This window comes from Polyodon spathula, chromosome 7 (genome assembly GCF_017654505.1).
Source record: "Polyodon spathula isolate WHYD16114869_AA chromosome 7, ASM1765450v1, whole genome shotgun sequence".
Lineage (NCBI taxonomy): Eukaryota > Metazoa > Chordata > Actinopteri > Acipenseriformes > Polyodontidae > Polyodon > Polyodon spathula.
Window position 1 is genome coordinate 50,413,241 of NC_054540.1, and position 27,599 is coordinate 50,440,839.

Sequence of the window (27,599 nt, forward strand, 5' to 3'; positions counted from 1 at the left end):
GGCCTCAGATACATGGAGGGGCTTTATTGTCACTTTGGTTCCATTTCACTATTCCTGCACTGCTTGGGTGCAACGTTGGATATTATTTCAGTGAGTGAGGTTTAGAGTAGACCAGTAACATGTTACAAAATAACCACCTTTTCAGATTATTTTGTTTCTATTAGAAAATAGGGAGGCTTCGGAAATGAAAAACCTCCCCCTCTAACCTCTCAGTATGTGTGTGCTCTCCTTGCTCCTAGGTGAACACAGCCATGCATGAAACCAAGCTGATGGAAGAATGTGACGAACTAGTGGAAATCATCCAGCAAAGGAAGCAGGTCATCGCAGTCAAAATCAAGGAGTCAAAGGTAGGCTTTGCTTTATGTGAATTCATTTCTTTCCCACACAATGCATGAGGCAATACAGGAGGCTCCCTGTCCTCTTTTTAAACCTGCTAGAGTCACATTGCAAGTGCACCATCATTGTGCTCTGTGCATTACAAACCAATGTTGCCTTATGAGTGGGACAATACACTGAAAGACACAACAAACCTGTTGAACACATCATCATCTTCTGGAGATCCTGTGTGCCCTGGTATTTTGGAAACCTCAATGTGAAAAGCACTTTTGTTTTGTGGTTCAACATCTGTGTAGAGTATATACAACACAACACAGTGCCAGCAAGTTTGGCAAAAGTTTTGCTACTTTAGATGACCTGTGGGAAACTGAAAACAAATGATAAGCAGTGCTACCTTGAGGGGTTTTGTATGATTTGTGTTGGTATGTTAATAGCAGGACTGAGAACCCTTGTGTGAGTTACATGCTCTAGTTCAAGAACAAAATGCATTGCACTGTGAGCATCTGTATTGTGGTTAAATTGGAGAAGGGTCAAATGCCGGCTTCAGAAAGCATGGGGAGTTGTGTGTTATTCCAGGAATCAACACCCGGTATATTTACATTTAAGGTATTGTAGGTTTAAACATATTTTCTAAAAGTAACTAGCTTCCAGAATCAGAAATGTTTGCTAATTGCATAATTTACTGTGTACTATGCGGCACAAAGTTTTACCATTTGTTATTCATCTGAAAAATGTCTAATTTTAAGTTTTTTGGACATCACTCAGTATTAAGGGTTAGAAGGGACTGTATATAAATGAGACTCCCAATTTAGTTGCATACTTGCAAATCCATAATTGCAAGCTTTTTTTCTGCTGTCAATAAGGGTGGTACTATAGGTTGTCAAACAGAGTTCAGATTGCAAGACTGAGATTGGAGAAATTAACCCAGTTCCTATCTTGTCCAATGTAGTTTGTTTTGAACAGGGGGAGTGTACAAAATGAGGTAATCACTTTAAGATCTTCATCAATCTGAGTAACTGTGCTTCTTATCAGATCAGAGTTCTTTTTAAATAGTCTTTAATTGGTTTAATCGCTGGAAGAGATCTAGACAACCATGAAGGAGAAACAGGTTCGCCTTAACCAGTTCAGAGCAGATTTAAGTATTTTCATGTATACATTCCAGCAAAGTAATTATGATTTATAGTAATTATTATTTTCCCTGAGGTCCAAAATGAAGATAGTAAGTGAAAAGTAATGTGCAATTTATTGTAAACTACAGTGCTATTTTGTGAACATAGTATACCTAACTATTACACACTGAACTGACAGCCAGTGCAGTATTATAGTAGGCATCTGTTACCAGTGGTGTTCTTCACATAGCTAGACAGTAAGTTATAGCAGTAGTTTTTTTTTGTTTTTTTTTTAATTCCTTAATATTGTTTCCTCCTAATCTAAAACCAGGAATTGCCAGCTATTGTAATGCTAAACCTTGGTGTGAGCACTAAGCCTGTGCAAAATTGCATCTGAAACTCCAGGCAGCCCCTGCTGCGTGGCAAAATTAGTTTGCATTTCATTGTCTGCTCAGGACGCCAGAGTGTCCTCTCTGATCAATGCTGGTTTCTTTAAATTGGCAGCAAAAGACCTAAGGCCCTTCACCAGAACAAATGAGATTAAGCTGGCCGAAACGGCATTTCAGCCTCGAATCAGAAATCCCGTAAAAACAGATAGCTGCAAAACTGGCTTCGTTTTGTAAGCTTGTCAGACAACATAGTGGCTCTAAATAAGATTATACTCGGCCATATTCAAATTCTTCAGTTTCTAGTCTTGACTTCAGCACCAAACACATATCTTGCTACACTGCAGCTCAGTTCTGTACCTACTGAGGTAATTGCAGCCTTCAACTGAGTGAGCACCAAGGTGTCACCTACTGTACCGGAGAAATGTAATTATGTTCTTAACACAGTAACAGATCTGTGAAAGAACGGACAACACCGAACAGTAAATCAATGGATAACACGATGAGGTTAAATGATACAGGCACACAAGAAATGCCACACAAGCTGTCAAGGGACTTATTAGTTCTGGGGTTAGACTAGTTTAACACCAACAAGGTGTCTACTATTTTTTTTTTTTTTTTTTAATAGATAAATGTGGAAACAAAATTATATTCAATTGAGGGTCCCAGACCTGAAAATTGAGGTAGATAATATGTATCATGTAAATCTAATTTATAAATGAGTTCCACCTTGATATTTAGAATTTGACAACACTGTAGTGGTGGTCTTTTCCACGTTTCTAGCTTGTCTGGGCTTCTCCTCTCAAAACTACTTCAGTGCAGTGCCCCACAGTCAAGTTTTACAATAAAGTACTAAGACTCCTTGATGTTTGTTAACTAGCATAAAGTTGTGTCCGTAACTCACAAAGACAAAAATGGGCAGTAAAATCAGCAGGTGGAAAGACTGTGGTTGAGATTCATCAATGTGCAACTGAAACCTCAATCTCCAATTAACATTGCCCTTGCAGTGGCTGTTATCATTTGTTTTGTAGCTATCTTGACATATTTCCCATTAGCTAGCAGTGAAACACAGTACACAGTGTCACCCCTTCAACCTTTTTATTAACAACCTTTGTTGCCACCAGGTCTCAACAATAGCAATTCTGACAACTTACAAATTGGCTTGCTTTCAGAGCATTTCTACCAATCCTTAAGTGTTTTCCTGACCATTTTCTCTTTGACTCAGATTTACTCCTTGTATGCTTGTATCAAATGTTGTCTGTTCGAAATACAACTGTCCTTAACATTACAAAATAGGACATTCTCAATTTGACATATTTTTACAGACGGAATCGCACTGAAAATTTGTATACTTACCGTGCCTACAGAAGGTCTACACCCCCTTGAACTTTTTTCACATTTTGTTTTGTCAGTGCCTCAGAGTTTCATGTATTTAAATGATGATTTTTTTCCCACTTATCTACACAACATACTCCACACTGTTAAGGGGAAAAAAGTTTTTATTGAGAAAAAAATTATGTATTAAAAATACAAAACTGAAAGATCATAATTGGATAAGTCTCCACAACCCTGAGTTAATACTTTGTGGAAGCACCTTTGGCAGCAATTACAGCTGTGAGTCTGTTGGGATAGGTCTCTACCAACTTTGCACACCTAGATTTGGCAATATTTGACCATTCTTCTTTACAAAACTGTTCAAGCTCTGTCAAGTTCCTTGGGGAGCGTGATGGACAGCAATCTTCAAGTCATGCCACAAATTTTCGACTGGACCACTCAAGAACATTTACCTTTTTGTTCCTTAGCCACTCCAGTGTAGCTTTGGCTGTGTGCTTTGGTTCGTTGTCATGCTGAAAGGTGAACTTCAGTCCCAGTTTCAGCTTTCTTGCAGAAGGCAGCAGGTTTTCAATAAGGACTTCTCTGTACTTTGCTCGATTCATTTTCCCTTCTATCCTGACAAGTGCCCCAGCCCCTGTCAATAAGAAACATCCCCATTACATGATGCTGCCACCACCATGCTTCACAGTAGGGATGGTGTTCTTTGGGTGATGCACTGTGTTGGGTTTGCGCCAAACATAACGCTTTGCATTTAGGCCAAAAAGTTCCATTTTAGTTTCGTCAGACCACAAAATTTTTGCCACATGGCTACAGAATCTCCTGAGTGTTTTTTTGCATACTTCAAAACAGGAATCAAGGTGGACTTTCTAGAGTTGAATTTCTATAGTTGGGGTGTGCAACTGTAATTTCTGTCACCTCAAAATGTGATTTTAGTAATGAAATGTTTTATTTATAAACTTAAAGTTGCCATGGAGGAGGTAATTAGTTGCACACCCCTAACAGTCATTTCTAAAAGCATCTCCTTATAGAAATTCAGCTTTAATTTTCATTAATGTCAGTGGAAGTGAAGAATGGAGGCAAGGCCACTTGGCCCAAGTCACAATGTGAATCATTAAGAACATAAGAACATAAGAAAGTTTGCAAACGAGAGGAGGCCATTCGGCCCATCTTGCTTGTTTGGTTGTTAGTAGCTTATTGATCCCAAAATCTCATCAAGCAGCTTCTTGAAGGATCCCAGGGTGTCAGCTTCAACAACATTACTGGGGAGTTGATTCCAGACCCTCACAATTCTCTGTGTAAAAAAGTGTTCCTATTTTCTGTTCTGAATGCCCCTTTTTCTAAACTCCATTTGTGACCCCTGGTCCTTGTTTCTTTTTTCAGGCTGAAAAAGTCCCTTGGGTCAACACTGTCAATACCTTTTAGAATTTTGAATGCTTGAATTAGGTCGCCACGTAGTCTTCTTTGTTCAAGACTGAACAGATTCAATTCTTTTAGCCTGTCTGCATATGACATGCCTTTTAAGCCCGGAATAATTCTGGTCGCTCTTCTTTGCACTCTTTCTAGAGCAGCAATATCTTTTTTATAGCGAGGTGACCAGAACTGAACACAATATTCAAGATGAGGTCTTACTAGTGCATTGTACAGTTTTAACATTACTTCCCTTGATTTAAATTCAACACTTTTCACAATGTATCCGAGCATCTTGTTAGCCTTTTTTATAGCTTCCCCACATTGTCTAGATGAAGACATTTCTGAGTCAACAAAAACTCCTAGGTCTTTTTCATAGATTCCTTCTCCAATTTCAGTATCTCCCATATGATATTTATAATGTACATTTTTATTTCCTGCGTGCAGTACCTTACACTTTTCTCTATTAAATGTCATTTGCCATGTGTCTGCCCAGTTCTGAATCTTGTCTAGATCATTTTGAATGACCTTTGCTGCTGCAACAGTGTTTGCCACTCCTCCTACTTTTGTGTCGTCTGCAAATTTAACAAGTTTGCTTACTATACCAGAATCTAAATCATTAATGTAGATTAGGAATAGCAGAGGACCTAATACTGATCCCTGTGGTACACCGCTGGTTACCACACTCCATTCTGAGGTTTTTCCTCTAATCAGTACTTTCTGTTTTCTACATGTTAACCACTCCCTAATCCATGTACATGTGTTTCCTTGAATCCCAACTGCGTTCAGTTTGAGAATTAATCTTTTGTGCGGGACTTTGTCAAAAGCTTTCTGGAAATCTAAATAAACCATGTCATATGCTTTGCAATTATCCATTATGGATGTTGCATCCTCAAAAAAATCAAGCAAGTTAGTTAGGCACGATCTCCCTTTCCTAAAACCATGTTGACTGTCTCCCAGTACCCTGTTACCATATAGGTAATTTTCCATTTTGGATCTTATTATAGTTTCCATAAGTTTGCATATAATAGAAGTCAGGCTTACTGGTCTGTAGTTACCTGGTTCAGTTTTGTTTCCCTTTTTGTGGATCGGTATTACGTTTGCAATTTTCCAGTCTGTCGGTACCACCCCTGTGTCAAGAGACTGCTGCATGATCTTGGTTAGCGGTTTGTAAATTACTTCTTTCATTTCTTTGAGTACTACTGGGAGGATCTCATCCGGCCCAGGGGATTTGTTTATTTTAAGAGCTCCTAGTCCCTTTAACACTTCTGCCTCAGTTATGCTAAAATTATTTAAAACTGGACAGGAACTGGATGACATGTGGGGCATGTTGTCATTATCTTCCTTTGTAAAAACTTGTGAAAAGTAATCATTTAACATATTTGCTATTTTTTTTCTTCCTCTACGATTTTGCCATTTGTATCTCTTAAACATTTAATCTCCTCTTTGAATGTTCTCTTGCTGTTGTAATATTGGAAAAACATTTTGGAATTGGTTTTAGCTCCCTTAGCAATGTTTATTTCTATTTCTCTCTTGGCCTTTCTAACTTCCTTTTTGACTTGCGTTTGCAGTTCTGTGTACTCTTTCTGCGTACTTTCTTTTTGGTCCTTTTTTAATGCTCTGTAAAGTGCCTTTTTTCGCTGAATATTTTTTTTAATTGATCTATTAAACCATTTTGGCAATTTAGTTTTACATTTAGATTTGTCTACTTTAGGGACATTGAATGAGCTGGGCTTTGAACTCAAACAGCAGCCTTAGTCTTTTACCCTTACACATAAGGTAATTCTGTCACAAGTGTACATGGCTTGTACAGTTAGCATTGAACTTAATCATTTGTACTTTTTCCTTGAATAAGCTGTCTTTGTTGAACATAACAAAAGCATTAACAGAAATCGAGTGTTAACAGTAACCTATTATACAGGAAAGTGGAAACACTTGTCATTTGCAGCATACGCTTTTGTGTGAGTGGGTCTCTTCTGGAGAATGGCTATACTACCAGCTTCCCTGAAAGAATTAGACATCATTGAGGAATGATTGTGTAACCCAACTGAACAATTTAAACTCCATGCACACTCATAACATTATCTTGGATGCCCGTGGTAACTCAAACTACGACAACCTCTGAAATAGCCTCTTGGACTTGGATTAAATGTCTTTTTTTTATTGCAGTCATGTCAATTTGGGATTATTAATGATTGCATGGCACTAAGAAACTGAAATGACTCAGTTACTTATTTTTTTTTGTAATGATCTTATAAACTGCTCATAATGAATCTCCCCTATAGGGAAATGCAGATTGTCAACTTAATGTGTTTTGTCTTAATCATGATTTCTACTGAAGTGAAAATGAATAAATTTAATGGACTAATTAACAAACATGCCTTAGTGTGTACCTAAGGGGAGATGTTCACACTGCAAAAAACACTTCATGCAGTATTATAAACAAACAAAAAAAGCAGTTGAACAATAAAGCGGAAATCAGGCAGTGGGGGTCTTCTTTTTTCACACTTTGTACACCTGAATGCATTCTCTAAATGTTCATTTAAAATCTGACATCTATTTTAGTTAATAGCAGAGAAGCGACAGTCCCACTTTGGATGTTAATAGGGACTCGTTATGGCATATACACCGAGCTGCTTAACTCTTTGCTGCCATCAATTCACAAGCACAGAAACCATTACAAAATAAAAACTAAACTTTGATTTGCTACCTAGTGGTCTGCACAAGCTAGAAAGGTAAAATGTACATTGTGTTCTATATGTGGTTGACCTGTAGTTTACTGCGGCTGTATAGAATGGCCCTGCATTGATTTGCGGGAAAACATGTTCAGTGGTTTCTCCCTTATTTTTCCTTTAATTGTCTGAATGGCCTGAGCTACACAAAGGCCAGCTTGTTGTCAGAGATGGACTTCCTCTGATTTTGGAGCAAAGACTGCTCTAACAGTATGATAAATGACCGTGACTGCAGGGAAAGATTTTGGGTCCCATCCAGTTTTTGTCACTGTTCTCTAACTCCCTCTTTTCTCTGTCTCGGTACCTTAAGGTAATGAAGCTTCGTAAGCTGGCCCAACAGATCGCCAACTGCCGGCAGTGTCTGGAGCGCTCAAGTGCACTCATCACCCAGGCTGAACACAGCCTGAAGGAGAGCGATCATGCACGTTTCCTACAGACTGCCAAGAACGTTGCCGAGAGGTAGGACCTCACTTTCAGTGCACGCTGTTCAAACCAATTTTAAAGGGAGATTGCAGAGTCGTGTCCTGGAAATGAAAAAAATAACATTCAGAGCTTGGGGTTTTGAACAGTCTAGCTGTCTTCCTCTTCAGGAAAGTAGTTTCCTTGTTATCTAATACAGCAGGGTAAATGCGTAGCAAACATCTTATTTCTACCGATTCATTTGATTGATTTCCCTTCTGTACTGATAGTAATATACTGTCTGAAAAATGGAAGTGAAGTGTCTTGGATAAAATATTCATTCTTGTCTCTGGGATAAACAGGGTAATTGTAACCACCACCACGCCCCCCTCACAGTCAATGCTAAAAAAAAAAAAAATTCTGAACATTGAAAATATCTCTTACATTGTATATGTTCGATTCCCGTAGTGGTCTTTGGGTAGCCGCCATCAGTCATGTTTGATTTTGTGCTTTACATCCCTTAGCTGTGTAACTATGGCATTCTGACATTAAACTGCAAAAAACTTCATGTAGACAGAGTCAAGCCCTTTGCGAACCTGCCAGACTTGTCTCTGTTTAGTTACACAGCTTGATTGATAGGCTGTTCACTTTGAAGAGAGTTGCTTTCAGCCCAACAAAAAACTTCCAGTTTGTATTTTCTATTTCAAGCGACAATGAAAACATTGAATACGTGTAAGTAATTCATTTTGGTCAGGCTACTGACACCTTAAGTTTCTTAGGTGGGTCAGTACTCTTATTTAACAGACTGGATGCTAATTCCGGCATTCAGCTAAATAGTCCGTTACTTAAATATTTATTTAAATATTATACACTGCAAACTCTGTCAGGCTTAAATTCTGGTGGTTTGCATGATTTTATAACAGAATATTTGGAGTCAATATGGAAACAGATATTTGAAATTTTGACAGTAGTTCATTTTAGGAATTTGTTCACCACCTGAGGTCAATCTCACTCATTGTTATCAAGGTTATTTAGTCAGTCTAGTGGCAAAAAACTTCAGTGGCTTGCTTTTAATCATAGTGGATAGAAATGTTCTCGTGTGATTCTGAAATATAGTAGACCCCCGTCACTCCGTGCAGATCGGGACTGACTTGAGCCCGAATTAGTGAAAAACACAGTTCAACTGAAATTGAGTTGATTGTTTGGGAAATTCCTGTGCTATTAATTGAAATCTCGAAAAATACAATAATATAAATAAAATAGAATGTCCCAACAATGGTTAGAATATATCCTGTGCATAATCAGCATTGCTCAGAGGCAGAGAGAGATGGTTTAAAGAAGATCTTGCTCTGTCTTTTAATTGTCTCACCCTTCTTCATATTCAGACTGGCAGGCTTAAGAGTCTTAGCCTGCTTTCTGCTCGTTTGTCACTGGTTTCAGTAACTACAATACAGTACTGTCCAGTGGCTTGCACTATACTGTACTCAATTTAAATGAATTAAATTAAATGATGACTGTCCTTTTCCACACAGATACGCTGATTTCTGCACTAACAAAGTATGTGAATACCCGCTTCTGCATATATCAGATGATTTCTGCACCAATACATTTTGATAATGTACTGTATTAAACCGCACGGATTAACGGGAGTCTACTGAAGTTTCTTTTAAAATTTTAAATCCATTTTTGTCATGGTGTATGTTCTTTTAAACTCCAGAAGTCTCATTTATGGGATTATGTTGTTAACTTTGTGAACTTTAAACCAAAATAGCTGTTCAAAGTTAGGAAATCTGAAAATTATTTAAATTCAATTAAAAACATGGCTGATGCTATGTGGAATATGGGACTGAATATCCTATAAAGCAACTGTCAACAATCTGTAAGTTGAATGCTGTAGGACTAATTTTAGTGTGCTGCATACAGTTATTTGGGGAAAAGACATTTTGGGGCTCTCAGCACAGCAACCAGATGTGTACTTCACCCAAAAAAACATAAACGGGGAAAAATACATGCCTGGCATTAAATGGATACACCAACTGTTCTGGTGTCAAACAATTACAGTAGCTTTACACTATTAAAGATTTCAGATCCTCTATGTGCAATATTATATTAAATAAATAAAAGATCCTGGACTGTTGGGAGCTTGAGGACCAAGATTGAAAACCACTGTGCTAAATAATGAGAAACAGTGACATTCCATGGAAACAGTGACAAATGTGTCTCTAACAACAATATTCAGCTTGCAGTCCTAACTGCGAACATGATCACTAAACTGGTCTGCAAGAACATTTTCAGTGAACTTGTTCTGAAGTTCAGTTAAAAATGGAATTAATCTGTGAACTGCGTTTTTAGATCTTCCCACATGAGTAACAGCACACAGGGTTGAAAGTTTCTAAACCAATCCTACTGGAAGCCGTGAAGGAGAAATGTCATACAAGTATGTGTGCTGGGGGAGATATGCCTCCCTAAGCTCTTAAATATGCTAATAAATTGAAATGTCAGTTCCTTCTGGGCTTTAAACCATCTTGATCTCAAGGGTATCAGCCAATCTGCTAAGCCACAGCACTTTCCCAGAGTGGGTTTTTTTATAATGCCAACATGTACGCATCTCTGCAAAGTAATTTCAGCCTTTTGATGCTTCTATGTTGGTTGTGCTGCCCCATAGCTGTAAGGCACACGGCCGACAATGGTGGATTTGGGCATTCTAGAAACAAGTCAGTTCCTCTCTGTAAAAGGGGATGTTGGAATCCGCTGCAAGAGATTGGAGAGAGACATGGAGGTTGATACGCCACTCAGGCTGTCAGATTTATTTATAGTATTTGCAAGATCACAACTCCGTTGCAGTGGTAGGTGGGCACCATTGTGGTACCAGCAATAGTAGTCCTAGTGTGGGAGGACCTACAATACACAAACAGTGGAGTGGAAATAATAAATACAAAAAGGCTAAACAAAACACAGCTAATAAAACAAAAGCTGGCCAAAACACCAGCCAGGCATTGCTCCAACTACCTATAAGGGAGGTCCCACTCCAGGAACCTTCTCCCTGACACACTATGGGTGGGATTAAAATCCTCAAAATGAATTCCTACATTAGTGATCCTAGTTCCAAGGATCCTGGTATTTGTATTTTTTAAATTTTTTATTATTATTATTTAACCAAGAGATTTTCCCATTGAGACAAGGTCTCATTTACAAGGTGGTCCTGGAAAAGTATCCCGGTAGGCACACTGTGATCACAAGTTGGTTTCCTTGTTTGCTTACCCTGGTTATACAGACAGTCATGACGGTCCTCCACTGATTCACATGCTGGCTTGTAGAAGAAAAACAAAGGAACTGGCTTTCTAGTTCCTTTTTAAAGCATGTGGCCAGGGTTAATCAATAAATCAATTAACCACAATATTTCTTACATGTGCAGAGCTTCAGCCCTGTCACACTCATTAAAGGGTTAGATGCTGTTGTTAGCTAATGTTGGCTTCCTTATCTGACACACTCTATTTCTCTCCCAACCACTGCCCCCTCCACCCAGGGTTGCCATGGCAACAGCATCTTCACAGGTTTTGATTCCGGATATCAATCTAAATGGGGCCTTTGACAACTTTGCTCTAGACTTTTCCAGAGAGAAGAAACTTCTAGAAGGGCTGGATTATTTAACAGGTAACAGATTACTTCTAAGAACTACGTCAATAGAGTGGTATCAAAAATGGTTTGATGCATTTGATATCATAATGCATTTTATTTTGTGTTAGGAACATTTAAATCTTCTGAATATTGATTGGATCTTAAATGTTTTGTTTGCATCCTCTGATGCAGCTGTATCCTAGTTTTGAAATTCTAGTAATTATCACTATCTGTACATATAGCACTGTCTGCATGTCGTACATTATACATGTGAATGCTGTGCCTGTATGTCACAGTGATTTACTTTTTCATGTTACTAATATCCCTGACATTGTATTTACAACCACAAGGCACTGTATGTTTCTAAAATGCTGGGGGGGTTTTCCCCCAGAAAGCCATTAATTTGAATCTGAGCATGAATCTTTCTCATGCTGGACAGTCAAGAGAGAGAAATGTGTTCAGTTTTACTGCTTGTATAAAATCAATCGCAAGTATGCTGAAAGGCATCCAATGGAAAGAGAAAGGGAAAACCTTTTTGTTTTTCTCCTTCTACAATTAATGTTCATCCATTTTCTCCTTCATAAAGCACCCAACCCTCCAGCCATTCGGGATGAGCTGTGTACTGCTTCTCACGACACTGTCACTGTCCACTGGGCCTCAGAAGACGAGTTCAGCGTTGGCTCCTACGAGCTGCAATACACCATATACACCGGCCAGGCCAACTTTGTCAGTAAGTGCTCACAGTTTGATGTCATTTATCTCTGCTGGGAAACTGGGAAATATCTTTTGCCCAGTGTTAATAACTTCACCACAATTGCTCGGCTCCCAGGGTGAAAAAAAACAAAACCATGCACAGTAACACCTTCATCACAATGTATCTGTCAAAAAAAAAATACATTTTCAATAAATAACACAATATATTTGGAATTCTCTAAATCTGCCATTCTGCGTTAATGTACAGTATTTATCTTGGTTTTAAATGATTGTGTAGTTTTAATGTTTTTATCTAACGGATTTCATACATGTTTAAAGAGCAGTGGCTGCTATTCTATGTTTGTGTTTTGCCGTTTGCAATGGTACAGACGTGACTTGGCTTGGCTTAGACATTTCAAAAAAAGTATTTACATATATTTTCTTTCAGAATGTCTCCAAAACATGAACCTCTGATCAGGAATCTTACAAATCCCTGCATGGCATTTAGAGTTTTAATGATGCTATGCTTTACTTTTGACGTGCATTGTGACAAATGACCAATAATCTGATAGGAGAGCTGAGGGATATGTGTTGAACTGCAATACAAGAGCCTCATGACATTTACTTTGTAATATATGAGTTTAGAAAAGCTTTATGAAATTTATTTTCATCACTGATGAAAAAGGCTCACACTGTCAATGTCAGTGCTAGTTAAAAAACTGCTAACTGGAGCCCTTTTGACTAATTGAAGAAGCAGAAGATTGTGATTTATTCAGCCATTTGTTCTAAAAATGTGTTCATGTTTTTTGAAATCATATTATATGGTACCTTTTAAATGTCCGTATGCATATTAACTATACTGTATACGTTAAAGAATTCAGCTTTTTTCATAATACCATTATCTGCCTTCGTGAATTTCTTATACAGACATTTTAAATTTGAATAATTTACAGCAGAGCTACTTGAAACAATTGTCTCACGTTAGCAGCAATGTCTCTATCTGCAGTCCACAGAGCAACATGATTAAAGTGTATCTTGCATTTTTTTTTTTGATGTTTTAATGATAAAGGTCAGCCCAGAGATACCCAGTAGCACAGATCAGCATGAAACCCTCTCAGGGCCCATTAACAGCAAGTCTCTGTAATGTGTGCCTTGCATTGCCTTGCTTTGTAATTTAATGTGCTGATTTTTTACGTCTGTCTTACTCGGAGAGCACTCTTCAGATTCAAAGAGCTTGAAACCAGTTCTCAGATTTCATCCGCACTACACAACAGTGGCTTAGTTTTTTTGATCTGGTATAAAAGAACAGGTGCTCTTTTCTAAGCACCTGTATGTTACGTTGTGACACATGCAATCTAGTAACTTTGGACTCTTATCATGCTGTAATCATTGGGATTTTGTTATATCTCTAAAATGTAATACATGTACTTTGCTTACACTGCTGTGTTTTATTCCAAATGGACAGAAAACTTTGTTTCTAGCTTTGTTTTGTAATAGTAATGTTGTTTCTAAGGGGAATTAACTGTAACATCTGTTGTATCTAGGATAAAAAGGCCACCTTTGTGCAGCTAATTTGTTTTTTTGAAGTAAGGACGGCTTTGCTGTGGCACAAAAATGTATGACCTCAGACCAAAACCTAGCCCATGTGATTCTTCAATGCTATGGAATTAAGAAACACAGAATAATAACACACCACTCTCTGTAAGCTTGACTCTTCAACACATTAAAAACTCCAGCCATTTCCATGACAGCAACCCCTTCACACAATGCTAAAGATCTGTTTTAAAACCTGCCATTGATGATATACAGCAGTCAGATGAGGTTAGGGGTGGTGGAACGTGATGGGACGGCATTTGCCACAAGACGTTACACCAGTCTGACTCGCCCCGAATATGCAGGACCTTCAGTACTCCTAATAGCATAATCTCCATTCCTCAGTATAGCAGAAAGCTGTTTGTCAGCTACTGCAGTAAAAAAAAAAAAAAAAAAAAGAAAAACACATTGAAATATTTTAAAATAACATGCATAGTTACCTCCCAGGGGTACTAGACAAAGACAGATGCTTGCTGTGTTTTACAGGACAATACCAGATGTAAAAAGGCTTTTTAGTCAGTATGTGTGATATTGTTGCAAACACAGATCAAGCTTTTTATATATGTGTTTATTTGTCAGGAACCATGTGCATAGAATGGTATAAATTCAAGAGGCCAAATGCTTTGCATGCATAGTTTAGCCTAAGTATTGTTACAGTCCTCGGGCTGGCATAGATGGGTATTATACATAAAAATATGAATACCTACTCTAGCATTGCCAATGGGGTCACATTTAGAACTATCGATGCTATAGTGAGGGACAGCACATTTACACAAAGTGTGTGCTACAGATGGCAGGTGACTTTCATTCATGTGAGGCAGAATTTTCTAACTTCAAACATAATCTGAACATCAACCCTCCACCGGCATGCTATTAACACAGCTGTAACCTGCTGAGACTGACATACTCTGAGCATGTATTGAATATCATTAACCTCACAGATTAGTTTGTCTAAGTGCCCTGTCCTCCCTATCTATACACTTAACTGTCAGTGTGGTCAATTATCAAGCAGGTTAAGCCCACTGTGTGTTGGATATGCATTTTAGATAAGATAAAGTTTGCTGAATTTAATTGACCTTTTCTTATTGAATTGTTCTTTTTTTCTATAAAAACAGTACACAGTTGGGAGTGACATATATGCATTTTATTATAGGAGAGAGAGAACTTACTGTTAGTCTGTCCTGCATTATACCGTATGTGATTGGAAAGTTGCATGTCATGACACAGTGTAAAGCAGCACCAAAGAAAATAAATGTCTTCTCCGAAGACATAAAGCCATTTAGTCATGATTTTGATTTCCCCTTGACTGGTGACAGAAAACACAGTTTTTCACTTTTTTAAAAAGCAGTCTTGTATTTTAGAAAGATCAGGGCACTGGGGACAAACAGAGCTGTGAATTGCAGGTTTATTTTTTATTTTATTTTTGTATGTTATGCCATTTGTACCATATACAGAGTCGCTTGCATGCAAGGTCATTACCAAAGCAGTCCTGTGCACAGCCGTAGGAATTGAAGCTGCTTGAATAATACCTAAATGCTGACAGATTTATTTTGCTAAAAAATGGTCTAGTCATAGGTACTAATCTCCCTGCTCGCTGGTGACCACATTGATCACGTTTTTGTTTAATTGCTCTTGCTTTTAGGTTTGTACAACTCTGTGGACAGCTGGATGATCGTCCCCAACATCAAACAGAACCACTACACAGTGCACGGGCTCCAGAGCGGCACTCGCTATGTCTTCTTTGTCAAGGCTATAAACCAGGCTGGCAGCCGGAACAGCGATCCAGCCAAGCTCAAGACGAACAGTAAGTCGTTGCTTTTACTCGGATCGGATAAGCGTCCGCTGGATTTTTAAAGTAACTTTCACAAGAAGTGAACATGCACTTTTCCATCATTATGTAATCTGGTTTGTTCTACATATTTTACAGTAAAAACAAAGAGGTACATCTTCTTTAAGTTCACTTGTATTTGCTTTTATTTTGTGGTCCTGTTGTCACGCTTTTTAAAGAGACTACAGTTTCAAGTTCCTGGTGTAATGATCAAAATTTTTGTCTGTGTGTTACAAAAGTCATCCTGATTGCACAGTAATGCCCTCAGACTCAATCACTTGTAATCCACAAGTTTACAGCTATTACAGTGAAAACCAGACACTGAGTAGACAATATAACATGATTCTTTTAACTGGTCTTTCTTGGTGAACCTGATCAACTTTATCCATTAGAAAATGTTATACAACTGGGGGGGGGGGGGGAGCAGTTTTCTTTCTGTTTATTCCAGGATGATGCTGAAGATCAGAGCTAAACTAACGTGCCTGAGAAATGAAATGTACATTGTGTTGCTAGTTACAGATGTTATCCATACAGGTTACAAACATGATAGGCTGTCAAACAGTGCAGTGGCATGTAAAGAGAAAAATCTGTTTATACCTCAGTAGAGCTAAACCTTTCATATTTCACTCCAAATGTCTGTGAGCCATCACTTAATTACAGACAGAAAGATATGCAAATAAGAGCTGTATCTACATTGTTCATGTGCTTCATGTACTGTAGCATCTGTCTGCAAAGGATATGAAAGCAAAATGTATGTAATATTAGAATCTCATTATGCAAGACTTTTTCAGTAAAACTTGGGAAAACTGGGTAAACTAGTAATATTTTCAATGCTATGGAAACTCCATAAAAAAAATAAATAAATAAATTAAAAAACATACCATTCATTTCAACTTTGTATGGCTGCCATATTGTGGTCATGTGACATGTTGCTTTCCGTGTAATAAAAACCAATGCTTTATGTGCATGCCCAACTATTTCATAGGGTACGTCACCACAATGTTAAAGCTACTGTATATACCGCTGAGACCATATGTGGTGAATTGTAGAAATGGGGTTACATTATTATGCACTCCAAAATTAGAACACACAAAAAATAAACTGCATTGGAAATATGTAGAGACAGATTTAATAGATCCCTTAAGACTATCGAAATACCCAGCAGAGATTTTTATAACAGAAAATAATTTCACACGTCTCACACTGTCACTCATCGGTGCACCGTCAAATGCCTGGTGGATATTCAAATGAGTTAATAGCAGTTAATAAGCGGCCTGAGTTTAAGGCATTTGCTGTTGTGTTGATGACCGCTTATGAAAAGTCAGAAATGGTCTTGTATAAAAAATGAGCCTCACTTTGATGTAAAACTATTTGCACTTGACTAATTTGAGTGACTGATTTAACTGCTGTAGCCTGGCCAAAAGGGCACACACAAGAGTATTTACACTGTGTATCCAGTAATGGGGTCAGGGTTAATTCAGTTGATGTCCTTTCATAATGGAACAGAAATTGCATTTATTTAGACTACATCTATATCATTGTGCAACCTTCTGAAGTGCAGTGTGCATGTGAGTATGTTGTTCATGAAAACTGAGGGGCTAGGGCACCTGTGTACAGTCAGGAATTGTGTCAGCAGGGTCCATAAGAGCTTCCGCCCCATAGCTCAGTCATAAAAGGCAAATTGCCCCGCTAACTTCTGTTCTGTTTTAATTGATTTGTTTTTGAGGTACAGATATTCTGAGATCACTGGAACAACTTTGTTACCTGCTGTCGAAACAACGAAATGCAACTTTAAGGGGGGGGGGGGGGGGGGGGGGGGGGGGTGCTGCTAGTGTACATTCACCCCTTGATGTTTAAGTAACTGAAATATACAAAGCCAACATTTTATGTCATGTATCCCAGCTTTCAAAGTGACACATTCCACTTTTCTTCAACTCTGTTGCTGAAAAGGCTTAATAATGCATATAATATTGGGTGTTTGTCCTAGCATTTCACATACTATTGAATTTCGATTGACTTGTTATATAAGAAAAAGACAATTGAAAGAACTGGAGCATTTCTGATGCTCATTAAGTGAGGGCTGAAGACAGGTTTCGCAATTTAAATTCAAGGGCATGACTATACTGAGGTACGTTGAGTTCCTGTTCCTGTCACATACCAGAGTGGCACATGTTGTTACAGAACTCATAGTAGTTCAAGGTATCATTGTGGATTATGTCATCATAGCACTTATATTGTAAAGATGGCACCTCACATATGGGTGCATGTTTTTAATGCCCCAGAGGAATCTGCTAGCTCAGAATCTGCTCTTAAGCATGTGTGAAATATTTTGGTGCCTTGAATCTTTAACCATGGTTGATAATTCTAGCTTTTCACAATGAGTCAGGATACTTAGCTTTCAGGTCAGAGTGGAGTAAACAAAAATGTGTGAAGGATCACTGTCTTCCAGCAGTCGCATGCAAATCAGGTCCCACGGCGAAGTGCTCAGTATTCTGTGTAACGTAACAAAGTAGCTGGAAACAGCAGCTCTCAGTATGTTTATTTGACATTTGACAAAATTGTTTAACCCTTAACCTGACATTGAAAAGGTATAATTGATTTTTTGATATCTTCCAGGCCAGCCATTTAAACTGGACCCCAAAACAGCCCATAAGAAGCTGCGCCTGTCTAATGACTGCCTGACGATGGAGAAGGATGAGAGCTCACTGAAGAAGAGCCACACTCCTGAAAGGTTCAGCAGTGCAGGGGCCTATGGAGCAGCTGGCAATGTCTTTATTGACAGCGGCTGTCATTACTGGGAAGTCCTTTTGGGTGCCTGCACCTGGTAAGAAGGCCAAACCCCACCTCACAACAAACAATACCAACTAGCCACCTTATTGGAGATTTTGTATTTTTGGGTTTTCAGTCTTTTCAGTTGTAGCTGCTATGCTACTGAACTGGTATTCTCTTGCAAATACAGTTGTAATTTATACTTCTGTTTGCCAAGGCTTATAATTAATGCTTTAAGCCATGTCAGAAACACTTGAAATTTGTATTAATATAGTACTTCTAAAGAACAGTAAGGGACTTGCCCTTGTGCTTGTCTAAGGATTTTCTCTGTAATACATTGTTTTTTTCCATAAAGTAGATAGCTTATTATATTTCCTGAAATGAGAGTAAACCTTACTAAACTACCAACACCAGCTGGTGTTCCTTGGAGGTTTCCCATCCCTGTAAAAGAGATCTGACAAATGGCTACTTTGATTTTCTTTACAGACATATGTATTTTTTTCTCATTCCAAGAAACCCTATGCTTTGTTTCCCTTAGGTATGCGATAGGTGTTGCTTATAAATCAGCACCAAAGAACGAGTGGAGCGGAAAAAACTCATCGTCGTGGGTGTTCTCGCGCTGCAGCAACAACTTTATCGTTAGACACAACAGCAAGGAGATGCTGGTAGATGCCAGCCTGCAGCTGAGAAGACTGGGTGTCCTCCTGGACTATGACAACAACGCCCTCTCCTTCTACGATGCCATGAACTCGCAACACCTTCACACCTTTGACATCTCCTTCATCCTCCCTGTGGTTCCCACCTTCATGATCTGGAACAAATCCATGATGATACTGGCAGGACTGCCTGTCCCTGACTTTGTAGACTGCACAGAGCAGCAGGAATGCATTTGCAGGCCTCAGGAATCGCCTTACCTATCAAAGATGAAATCATGTCAATAGGCTGGAGAAAGTACAGCAGACAGTTGTTGTTTTTTTGTTGTTTCTTGTTTTTGTTAAAATATTATTATGAGAACAATATGCTGTATACAGTTAAATGTCGCAGCGGTTGACTTTAGTGTGACTACTACTCTTGTATAAAAAAAAAAAAAAAATGTTAAATATTATTTATGAATAATAAGTTGGATTGCTTCGTCAAGTTTATTGTATCCATATTGCACTTTAGAGAGTTATTTTATTTTCTGTGTAAACATAAATGGGGGAGTGTTTCTTTTTAAATTATATTTTGGTAGAATGTAGACGCTTTGCCGCTTTCAGAAAGGGTCTGTAGCTTGGGAAAGTGTGGCTGCATTTTTAGAAAAGTGGGATAATCATCTTTCAAGAGAAAACCGAGAACACGCACAACTTTACACTCTGATGTAGAGGGAGTTGGAGAACTCCAAAATAGTTTTTTTGTGTTGTGTTAATTTTTTTTATGTTTTTTAATGACACATGCTTCTGTCCATATTAATATGTAAATGAAATGGAAACAACAATAACACTATGTAACACAATTTTTGTTCCTGGGTAGTAAGTGTTATTTCCTAATTGCTTATGCCTCAAAGGTATAGAAAATGGCTATTATTCCCCACAAACTTTGCTTTTGTGACCAGGACAGTGATATTTCAAAATATCACTATTTCCAATGGGAAAACGGGCAAATGTGTGTCTTTTCGTTCACATAGTCAGAAAAAGCAACATGTGAATCCAAATGAACATGTATTTATACTAAAGTAATACAAAAATGACTACAAAAGATTTAGAAGTGAGTAGTTTTTCGAGATTTACGATTACACTGTAAAATGGCTCTCGAAAAACTACTCACTTCTAAATCTTTTGTAGTCATCTTTGTATTACTTTCATCATTGTCCTGGTCACAAAAGCAAAGTTTGTGGGGAATAATAGCCATTTTCTATACTTTTGATGCATAAGCAATTAGGAAATAACACTTACTACCCAGGAACAACAAAAAAAATAATAATTGTTACACAGTGTAATCATAATACAATCTTATTTCAATGGTAGCCTTTTGATTACTTTTAGAATTTAATACATTGTGCAAAAACAAATTGTACTGCACTATAAAGCTCACCCGAGATGACTCTTTTTGAGGAAAATAACTTTAAATCAACTGCACAGTACTGTATATGGTTAGGTGGGTGTCTGCCATATTAATAAGACATTACCTCTTTATAACACAATTCCCATTGCATGGGGTATTCCTAATTCAACACTGCCAACTCCAGGTCTGAAGTCATTTTTTTGAATACTGTACAAGCAGTAAACCTAGTCTCCAAAACATAATCTTTAAAGGGTCATTTATTTTTATCTTGCCTACAAAACATTGTTTGTTTTCTTTTGGCCTAGTCGTTATTAACCAAATTCATAAATGGTTGAAACATGAAAAAACAAAACGCTTTGGATTGGATCTTACAACCTCCAGAGTTTATTTACGGTGTGCTGGTGTTAAGTTGCTGTGGACTCACCCATGCATACCATGTCCATCACCTTGTCAAGATTCCAGATGTATGTTGAAATCTTAATTGTAGGTTCAGTGTAGTAGTTTCACTTTTTATCCAAACTATCTGAAACTTGTCACCCGGTCTCCAGTCCGCTGCTTTCAAAAAAAGCAAATCGGTGAACTGGGCAATTGAAAGACAACAGGGCACAAGGGTGCATGTGATGCATTCTTGTCAGTCAGTTCTTCCCTGTACTAGTTTATTTGGATTTTTACTAGCAGTTACTGGTGACCCTTTTAAATTTTGGTCTCTTTCAACCTCACCATTTTTTTTTTTTTTTGGGTAGGATTCTTGCCTGTACTAGCCTTAGAAAATATCTAAACTAATGTTTTTGACTTGTTGGTAATTTATTGATTTATTTAATTTTTTATTTTTTTTTTAACCTGGATTACAGCTATCAATGCCCTTTTTTTTTAGTACAAGTCCCCGTAATGTTTAATCAAGTAGTTCCTGTGCATGCATTTACTAGTTGATCTGCATATGCTCATCAGCCATTAAAACTGGTGTTGCCACCCTGTTTGTAGAAATACTCACTCACCTAGATTTAAAATTATATTTTACTAATTTTATATGTAGTGACATCTGTTATTTCAGTTTCTATATTTTTGGGAAAATATATTGGTACCCCTAAGCCCCAAAGTTTTAGTGTTCACTGTTGACCCCTAAAAATGTTGAAATTGTTTATTTTATGCAAAGATTAATGATGGTATAAAACATGATGTAAATGCTATTCAGCTTTTTGACAGGGGAGTATTTTGATCATAACAAGTGACAATCAATGTTATTCATGTATGCTAATTCTGTTGCACAAATACCTAAATTCACCTATCATGTCTCTTAAATGGATGCATACAGGTTAGAAAAGACATGTATTTTTTTAAATTTTTGTTTGTTTTTTTTTTTGGGGGGGGGATTTTTTTTGCAATGACACCATGGAGTTTCAATCAATGACATTTAACTTTTATTCAAGATTGTTCAGGTTTCCGGCACCTTAATGTCCCACACAGGTAGTGCACCTGAATGTAGACTTTTCAAGGTTTATGGTGTAGAAGCACATATTGTTTGTTGTTGTTTTTGGGTTTTTTTTCCCAACAAACTCTAGGACTTGCTGTAGCAAAATACCATTGGAACGAACCCTCAGTTATCATTTAGAAAGCAACCTGCATGCATTCTTTTAATAGAATTAATCTGGTTTCAGTAACAAAACAACATTAGAAATGTTTTGGAGAAAAAATATGAATACAGTTGCCTATAAATTCTAATAATATTCTCGTTATGACTAATCTAAAAATACCTGGGTAAAAAAATCATCATATACTGGAGTATCCACAAACAAAAAGAAATAATCCTTTGAGAGAGATTTGAAACTTTTCAAAGTTTGAGGAAAATCAAAAATAGGAAATTGGTTTGACAGTGACCTGCAGTTCCTCTGCTATGCAGTAATAGTTAATGTAGCATATATATATATATATATATATATATATATATATATATATATATATATATATATATATATATATATATATATATAAACAAGTGATAAAGAAAGTCTCAATGGATTTTTTTAACCTAGATAGGATTTCTAAGGGGAATTCCAATGAAATGTTGAGCATATCTGTATCTGCATAAATTTTGGCTGCTATAAAAGTAATAAAAACAGCTGTGTATAACTGCTTATGTTAAATTGGTTGTTGTGGTAAATAGTTAAATGTACTTTCGGTAAAATTATATACAATAGGAATAATGTACCCCCAAATGTACACAGTGCGTCTGTAATTCTATAGAGGTTTTCTGATGACATATAAATTCTGAGATAGAATTACACCCTTTGATGTACAGTTTCGGTGTGTATTATATACATGGTGACGTAACAGATGGAAATTGTAGAAATTGCAATGCTTGTTTAACAACTGAAGGAGTGTTGAGAAAAACATTGGGAAACCAGAATTGAAAATAAAAAAATAAATAAAGTTTAACAATTATTTTTAAACATCACTACTAATAATAATTGGACAGCCCCCCTCGGCTGAAAAACTACATGTATTATTACTAAGAATCTGAGTAGAAAATTTGCATGGCTGTTTGGGAGGCTGGAGTTGGACGATTTCCTCATCAAGCCCCTCTGATTTCTGAGGGCCATCAGTCTAAACTGCCTGATGTGGCTATGGCTGAGGGCATGGGGCCGAGGTCATTTCTTATTAAATGTATGTTGCTTACTGTGTTTCTGCATTATTCCGCTCTTTCACAAATGTATCTCTGTTTTCTGCAGATACAACTTTAAATCCACAGGCCATTGTTTTTAGTTTTGTTACTGACGTTGTGTTTGTGACGTTTGTTTTATCATCAACCTTATTATACACAGTCCTCGCACCACCACCACAGCACTGAAGTTTTATAGGAAAATCATTTTTTGTGTATTCTATGTAAAATAACACTATTTATGTGAAGAACTTGGGGACAATTAAATCAAGATAGCAAAAGATTTCTTCAAAAGGTGTTTGCTTGACTCACACTGTGTCATAGCACAAGGGAGAGGTGCAGACATAGCTGCAATTCTTTCAAAGATTCCCTTCATTTCAGTGGATGTAGTTACTGTACACATTAAGTATTATGTAAGTGCACAGGTATTTCTATTGCATTACAAAAAGTGCACATATCAGTACACAATGGGAAAGATTCTCAAGGCTTTTTACTCCTAGTTGTCATTAGCGCTATCTGATTTTGTGACTATTTTGTTTCTAGTATGGTAACTTATTGGGTATGTTTTCCTTTTTGAAAGGAAATGTGGAGTTTTGAATATCTTTCTTTGATAATGTAACTTATTAAGCCCTATAATACTTTGGTTCTTAAATGGGCTAATTGAGGGCTATTTAAATTTTTTAAACACCAGCCTAAAACTTGTACAGCTTCTCTATCACAGACTTATTTTCATTGTATTTCTATTGTATCCCCTGGGATAAACAGCATCAGAGATGCCTTCTTCCTTTAAAATAAGCACACCTTGTGTAGTTACTGCTACTTGCAATGAGGCATTACCCTATTTTTATTCACCCGATAGTCTTGTCTAACAATGACCTGTCAGTCTGACCAGAGAGGTTGTTTATGTCTTTAGCCATTAGCTGTTGCAGTTTAACAGCTGTGAGCTATTACGTGTTTACTCAACTGTGATTTTTTTCCCCACTTCAAAGATGATTAACATAGTATTATTGATTTATTAAAGGGCTTCCAGAGCTAATAACTGCATTTTTGTTGTGCATACAACCCTTACCAATGTTGTCTAAATGTTGTCTGTTAAGCGTGCAGTAGGCCTATGGATGTGTTTGATCCCATGGTACTGGTTTCAAGGGAAACCATTTAACACCATGGTGGTCTCCACTGCCCACTGGAAGCACAAACATTGAGGTACCAGATAATGAAGATAGTATTAAATTATTCATTTTCTTTGTTCAAATAGCAAAAGTCATCTTGTAATCCTGTGAAATTTACTTAACAATAGAACCCTGATTAGAGGAGATTACTGTCTGTTTTTTAAAGATAAGAGTTACTTTAGAGACAAAGTAAAGCCTAATAATCAGAATGTTATTGTGATAAGATACTGCTAAAACACTGCCTTTATTGGCATCTCCTAATTCATAGACTTATTTACCCGTTTAATGTTCTTTCCATTTCTCTTTTCTAAAGCTAGACATTTTATCTGAATATCCCGCTGTCAGCAACTGTGTGGTAGTGCCCTGCAATGGAGCTTCCCGATTGGTGGATGAATGATCTAACATATATTATGCATGTCTCCAGGTTTTTTTTTTTTTTTTTTTTTTTTTTTTTTTTCCCCAAACTGCTACCTTTGCATCTCCATTTTATGAAGTTGATGGTGCTCTTTCTCTGGCTGATGTTAGAAGTCACTAGACTGGAAGGTGAGATTCTGGCCAAACTGTTTCTCACATAAAATCCTTTGTCACTTATGAGAGATGTTGTCGCAATCTGTGACCTGTGTTACATTCTTTTGCATCATAATGAATTTGACATGACATGATGTATCAAAGAAAGTGCTCTCTTCATCTTGATTCAAGAAGGAACACTATATAATGAATGGAACTTGCTTGAATTAACCATATATAGTATTAAATTTCATTTACACAACTAACAGATTGCCTACCAGCTGACAAAAGAGCATAGTGTTCATTATAGCTATGTTGTAGTGTGCACGCCCTGTAATTACGGTATTAATTGCTGAAGTAATTAGAGGCTTAACAGCTGCTCATTAAAACAGTTCACACCCGCAGCATTTAAACTGCAGTGTGACAACAAATTAATTGGAACTTAAAGAAACTACATTTACTTGAGATTAACCTTTTTTTGCACGGGGGCAACCAATTTAACAGATGAAGAAGCCAACTGTAAAAGAAATTAAAAAGTGAAATTAGGGATTTGAGAGCAGCAGAAAGCTGCCTTTGTCTGAACGGGCTCTTCAGGCTTGGACGATTGCTACCATATGGAAAAAATTATTGAATAAGTTGCATTGCAGTCAATTAAACAATAACCAGCTCAATGATATAGATGTGTTCTTTTGGTCTTGTCCAGTGCTAAATTTAAAAGATTTGTTTCCAAAAGTGTTATACATGGAGATTAAATGGGATGTATGGGTTTACTATCACTTATATGGTACAGATTGTAAAGAACTGCTTATTCAGAGAAATGAAGGGATACACACAGGAAATTAATATACAGTATATCCAATTTGTCACAGTCCCTGATTATCGCTAATCCTGGACAACCTGATGCCACCTTGTTTAAGGGAATCCATGATTTTAGTGCTGAAAAATTTGACTTCAGGTGTCACAAAGCAGCAAAAAAATATTGGACCTGTGAGAGGTTAAGAACATTTTTTTGAAAGTAATAACTGTAAAGAACAAAAAAATATTTGGGTAAGATTAAATGCTGTAAGCCATGCAACCCCAATCAATACAACAACATAACAATATCTGCCGGTAATAACCATATTCCAGCATTAATAACATATATCATTTTAAAGGTTTGATAGGTCTTAAGCAAAGGGGTTTCAGGAATGTGCACAGCTGGATCAAATCTGGAAAAATGAATACACAGTTCATTTCCAGCATACAAACCTGCCGCAGCTACTTGATCCACAAAATCGTGTTTGAATTAATTATGTCCTGGTTGTTTTAAAACTTTAAATTTTTTTAAACTATTAACACTTTTTTTTTTTTTTTGTCGGCAATTGATCTGAAAATGGAACATTTTATAAAGAAGTGTTTCAGAGTTCCAAAATATGAAATTTGGTATATTGTTTTAGTTTTGGCTCGGTAAAGTATGGATTCATTTCAATGAAGTATAGCCAGCAAAAGTCCAAAAAGGTTATAACAGAATAAGGTTAAAAAATAAATACATGAAAACATACACAATTTGAAAAAGGAAACCTGATGTGTACCAAAAGCAATATCAAAAAGGAAAAGGTAATGTAGGTAAACAAAAATTTATATCAGGACATTTTGGGAAGAAGTTGATGGAAAAGTATATAATATAGATATATTATATATATATATATATATAGAGATATATAGGAGAGATATAGAGAGAGAGAGAGATAGAGAGAGATAGAGAGAGAGAGAGAGAGAGAGAGAGAGAGAGAGAGAATAGGCACAGTAAGAGGTGTATAGAGCAAGGCAACATGCAAATTCAGAACCAGACTACTATTTTAGCACTCCCTTCATTTAGGTATTATGAATTCATGTACCTCCTAGTTTTTATTTTTTTATTTTTATTTTTTATGATTCTTTGTTTAGGGATGAGTTGAGTTACATGTGGCACAATTACCAGGTGGCCCACTAGCAATTTCATTTTTTAATGCTGATTGAATCGTGCTAGAGTTATCATAGGGAATGCATCTTATTCCTGGTCAAACATTCTAATACATGTTCTGTGTCTCAGAACAGTAATCTGTGTGTGCAATTGTATCATAAGTAACACATGTATACTCGTAAAGTGAGCATAAGATTAACCGCTGTAATGCAGCTGGGGAGCCGCTGTGGGACCAAAGTAAAAGGATGAACTGAGTTTCACAAGTCTTTGCAGAATAAAACATGTTTTATAGTTTGGTTAAGTGGAGGTAAATTTCAGAATACTCTTTCATTGCAAAGCCCTTATGATTTAAGAATTACAGTTCCAGCTGTGTACATTACATAAGTTTGCTCTTAGGGTTCCTCTTGACAAAGATGTTCTTGAGATATAATAAAATATCCATTGGGAAACTTTTATGGACCATTTTGTAAAGGAAAACTAGGTAAAGGTAAACTATTGTAAATGCATAGTATAATCATGGGAATGCAAAATTCGCATGCAGTTTTACTGGGGTAAACTTTTTTAAGGCTAATGGGCCAGTACTTGTTAAAGAGTATTGAGAATGATTATATATACAAGCACGTTTATGTGGTTCCTGAATTATGCCTTGTTTCCATTTGCCACTGGGATTGAGTAGAAGGGCGTTTGAAATCGATCTTGTTTGTTTGTAATAGTAGATTGATATCAACATGATTTGAACTGGAACTTTCACAGCTGCAACTTGCTTGGGCACAAAGCAATAATCCAACACAGAGACTGTTTGGCCAAAAAAAGATCTGTATTTGTTTCAGCTAATTGGCTTGCAAATTTTTAGACCATTTGCAAATAATTTCATATAAAAACAAACTGCAGTGGACTAGCTTAAATACCAATTAATTAACAGCAAATGATAAAACCATACCGAAAGGTTGCAGTAAAACTGCACTGTAAGGGTAATAGCATCAAGCTGGTGCATTTTCGATTAAGTACTTCTTGTTAATCTGGAGGCTTGATTTGCCTGGAGGAGAACCATGCCAAACACAGCATGAAACTTTTTTCTAA

At 37.0% G+C, this 27,599-nt stretch overlaps 1 protein-coding gene across 3 annotated transcripts in view; it reads left to right on the plus strand.

Annotated features, from left to right (window-relative positions):
- The window catches only part of LOC121318709 (probable E3 ubiquitin-protein ligase MID2), a 136,692-nt gene extending 116,953 nt beyond the window's left edge, over positions 1–19,739 (plus strand). For all 3 annotated transcript variants that reach the window (XM_041255671.1, XM_041255670.1, XM_041255672.1), the window contains exons 4-10: positions 240–347; positions 7,616–7,764; positions 11,231–11,358; positions 11,909–12,052; positions 15,251–15,412; positions 18,053–18,260; positions 18,744–19,739. In XM_041255671.1, coding sequence (XP_041111605.1) covers positions 240–347; positions 7,616–7,764; positions 11,231–11,358; positions 11,909–12,052; positions 15,251–15,412; positions 18,053–18,260; positions 18,744–19,146 — 1,302 coding nt within the window. In that variant the 3' untranslated portion in view covers positions 19,147–19,739. The remainder of the gene's footprint in view (positions 1–239; positions 348–7,615; positions 7,765–11,230; positions 11,359–11,908; positions 12,053–15,250; positions 15,413–18,052; positions 18,261–18,743) is intronic.
- The last annotated feature ends 7,860 nt before the right edge of the window (positions 19,740–27,599 follow it).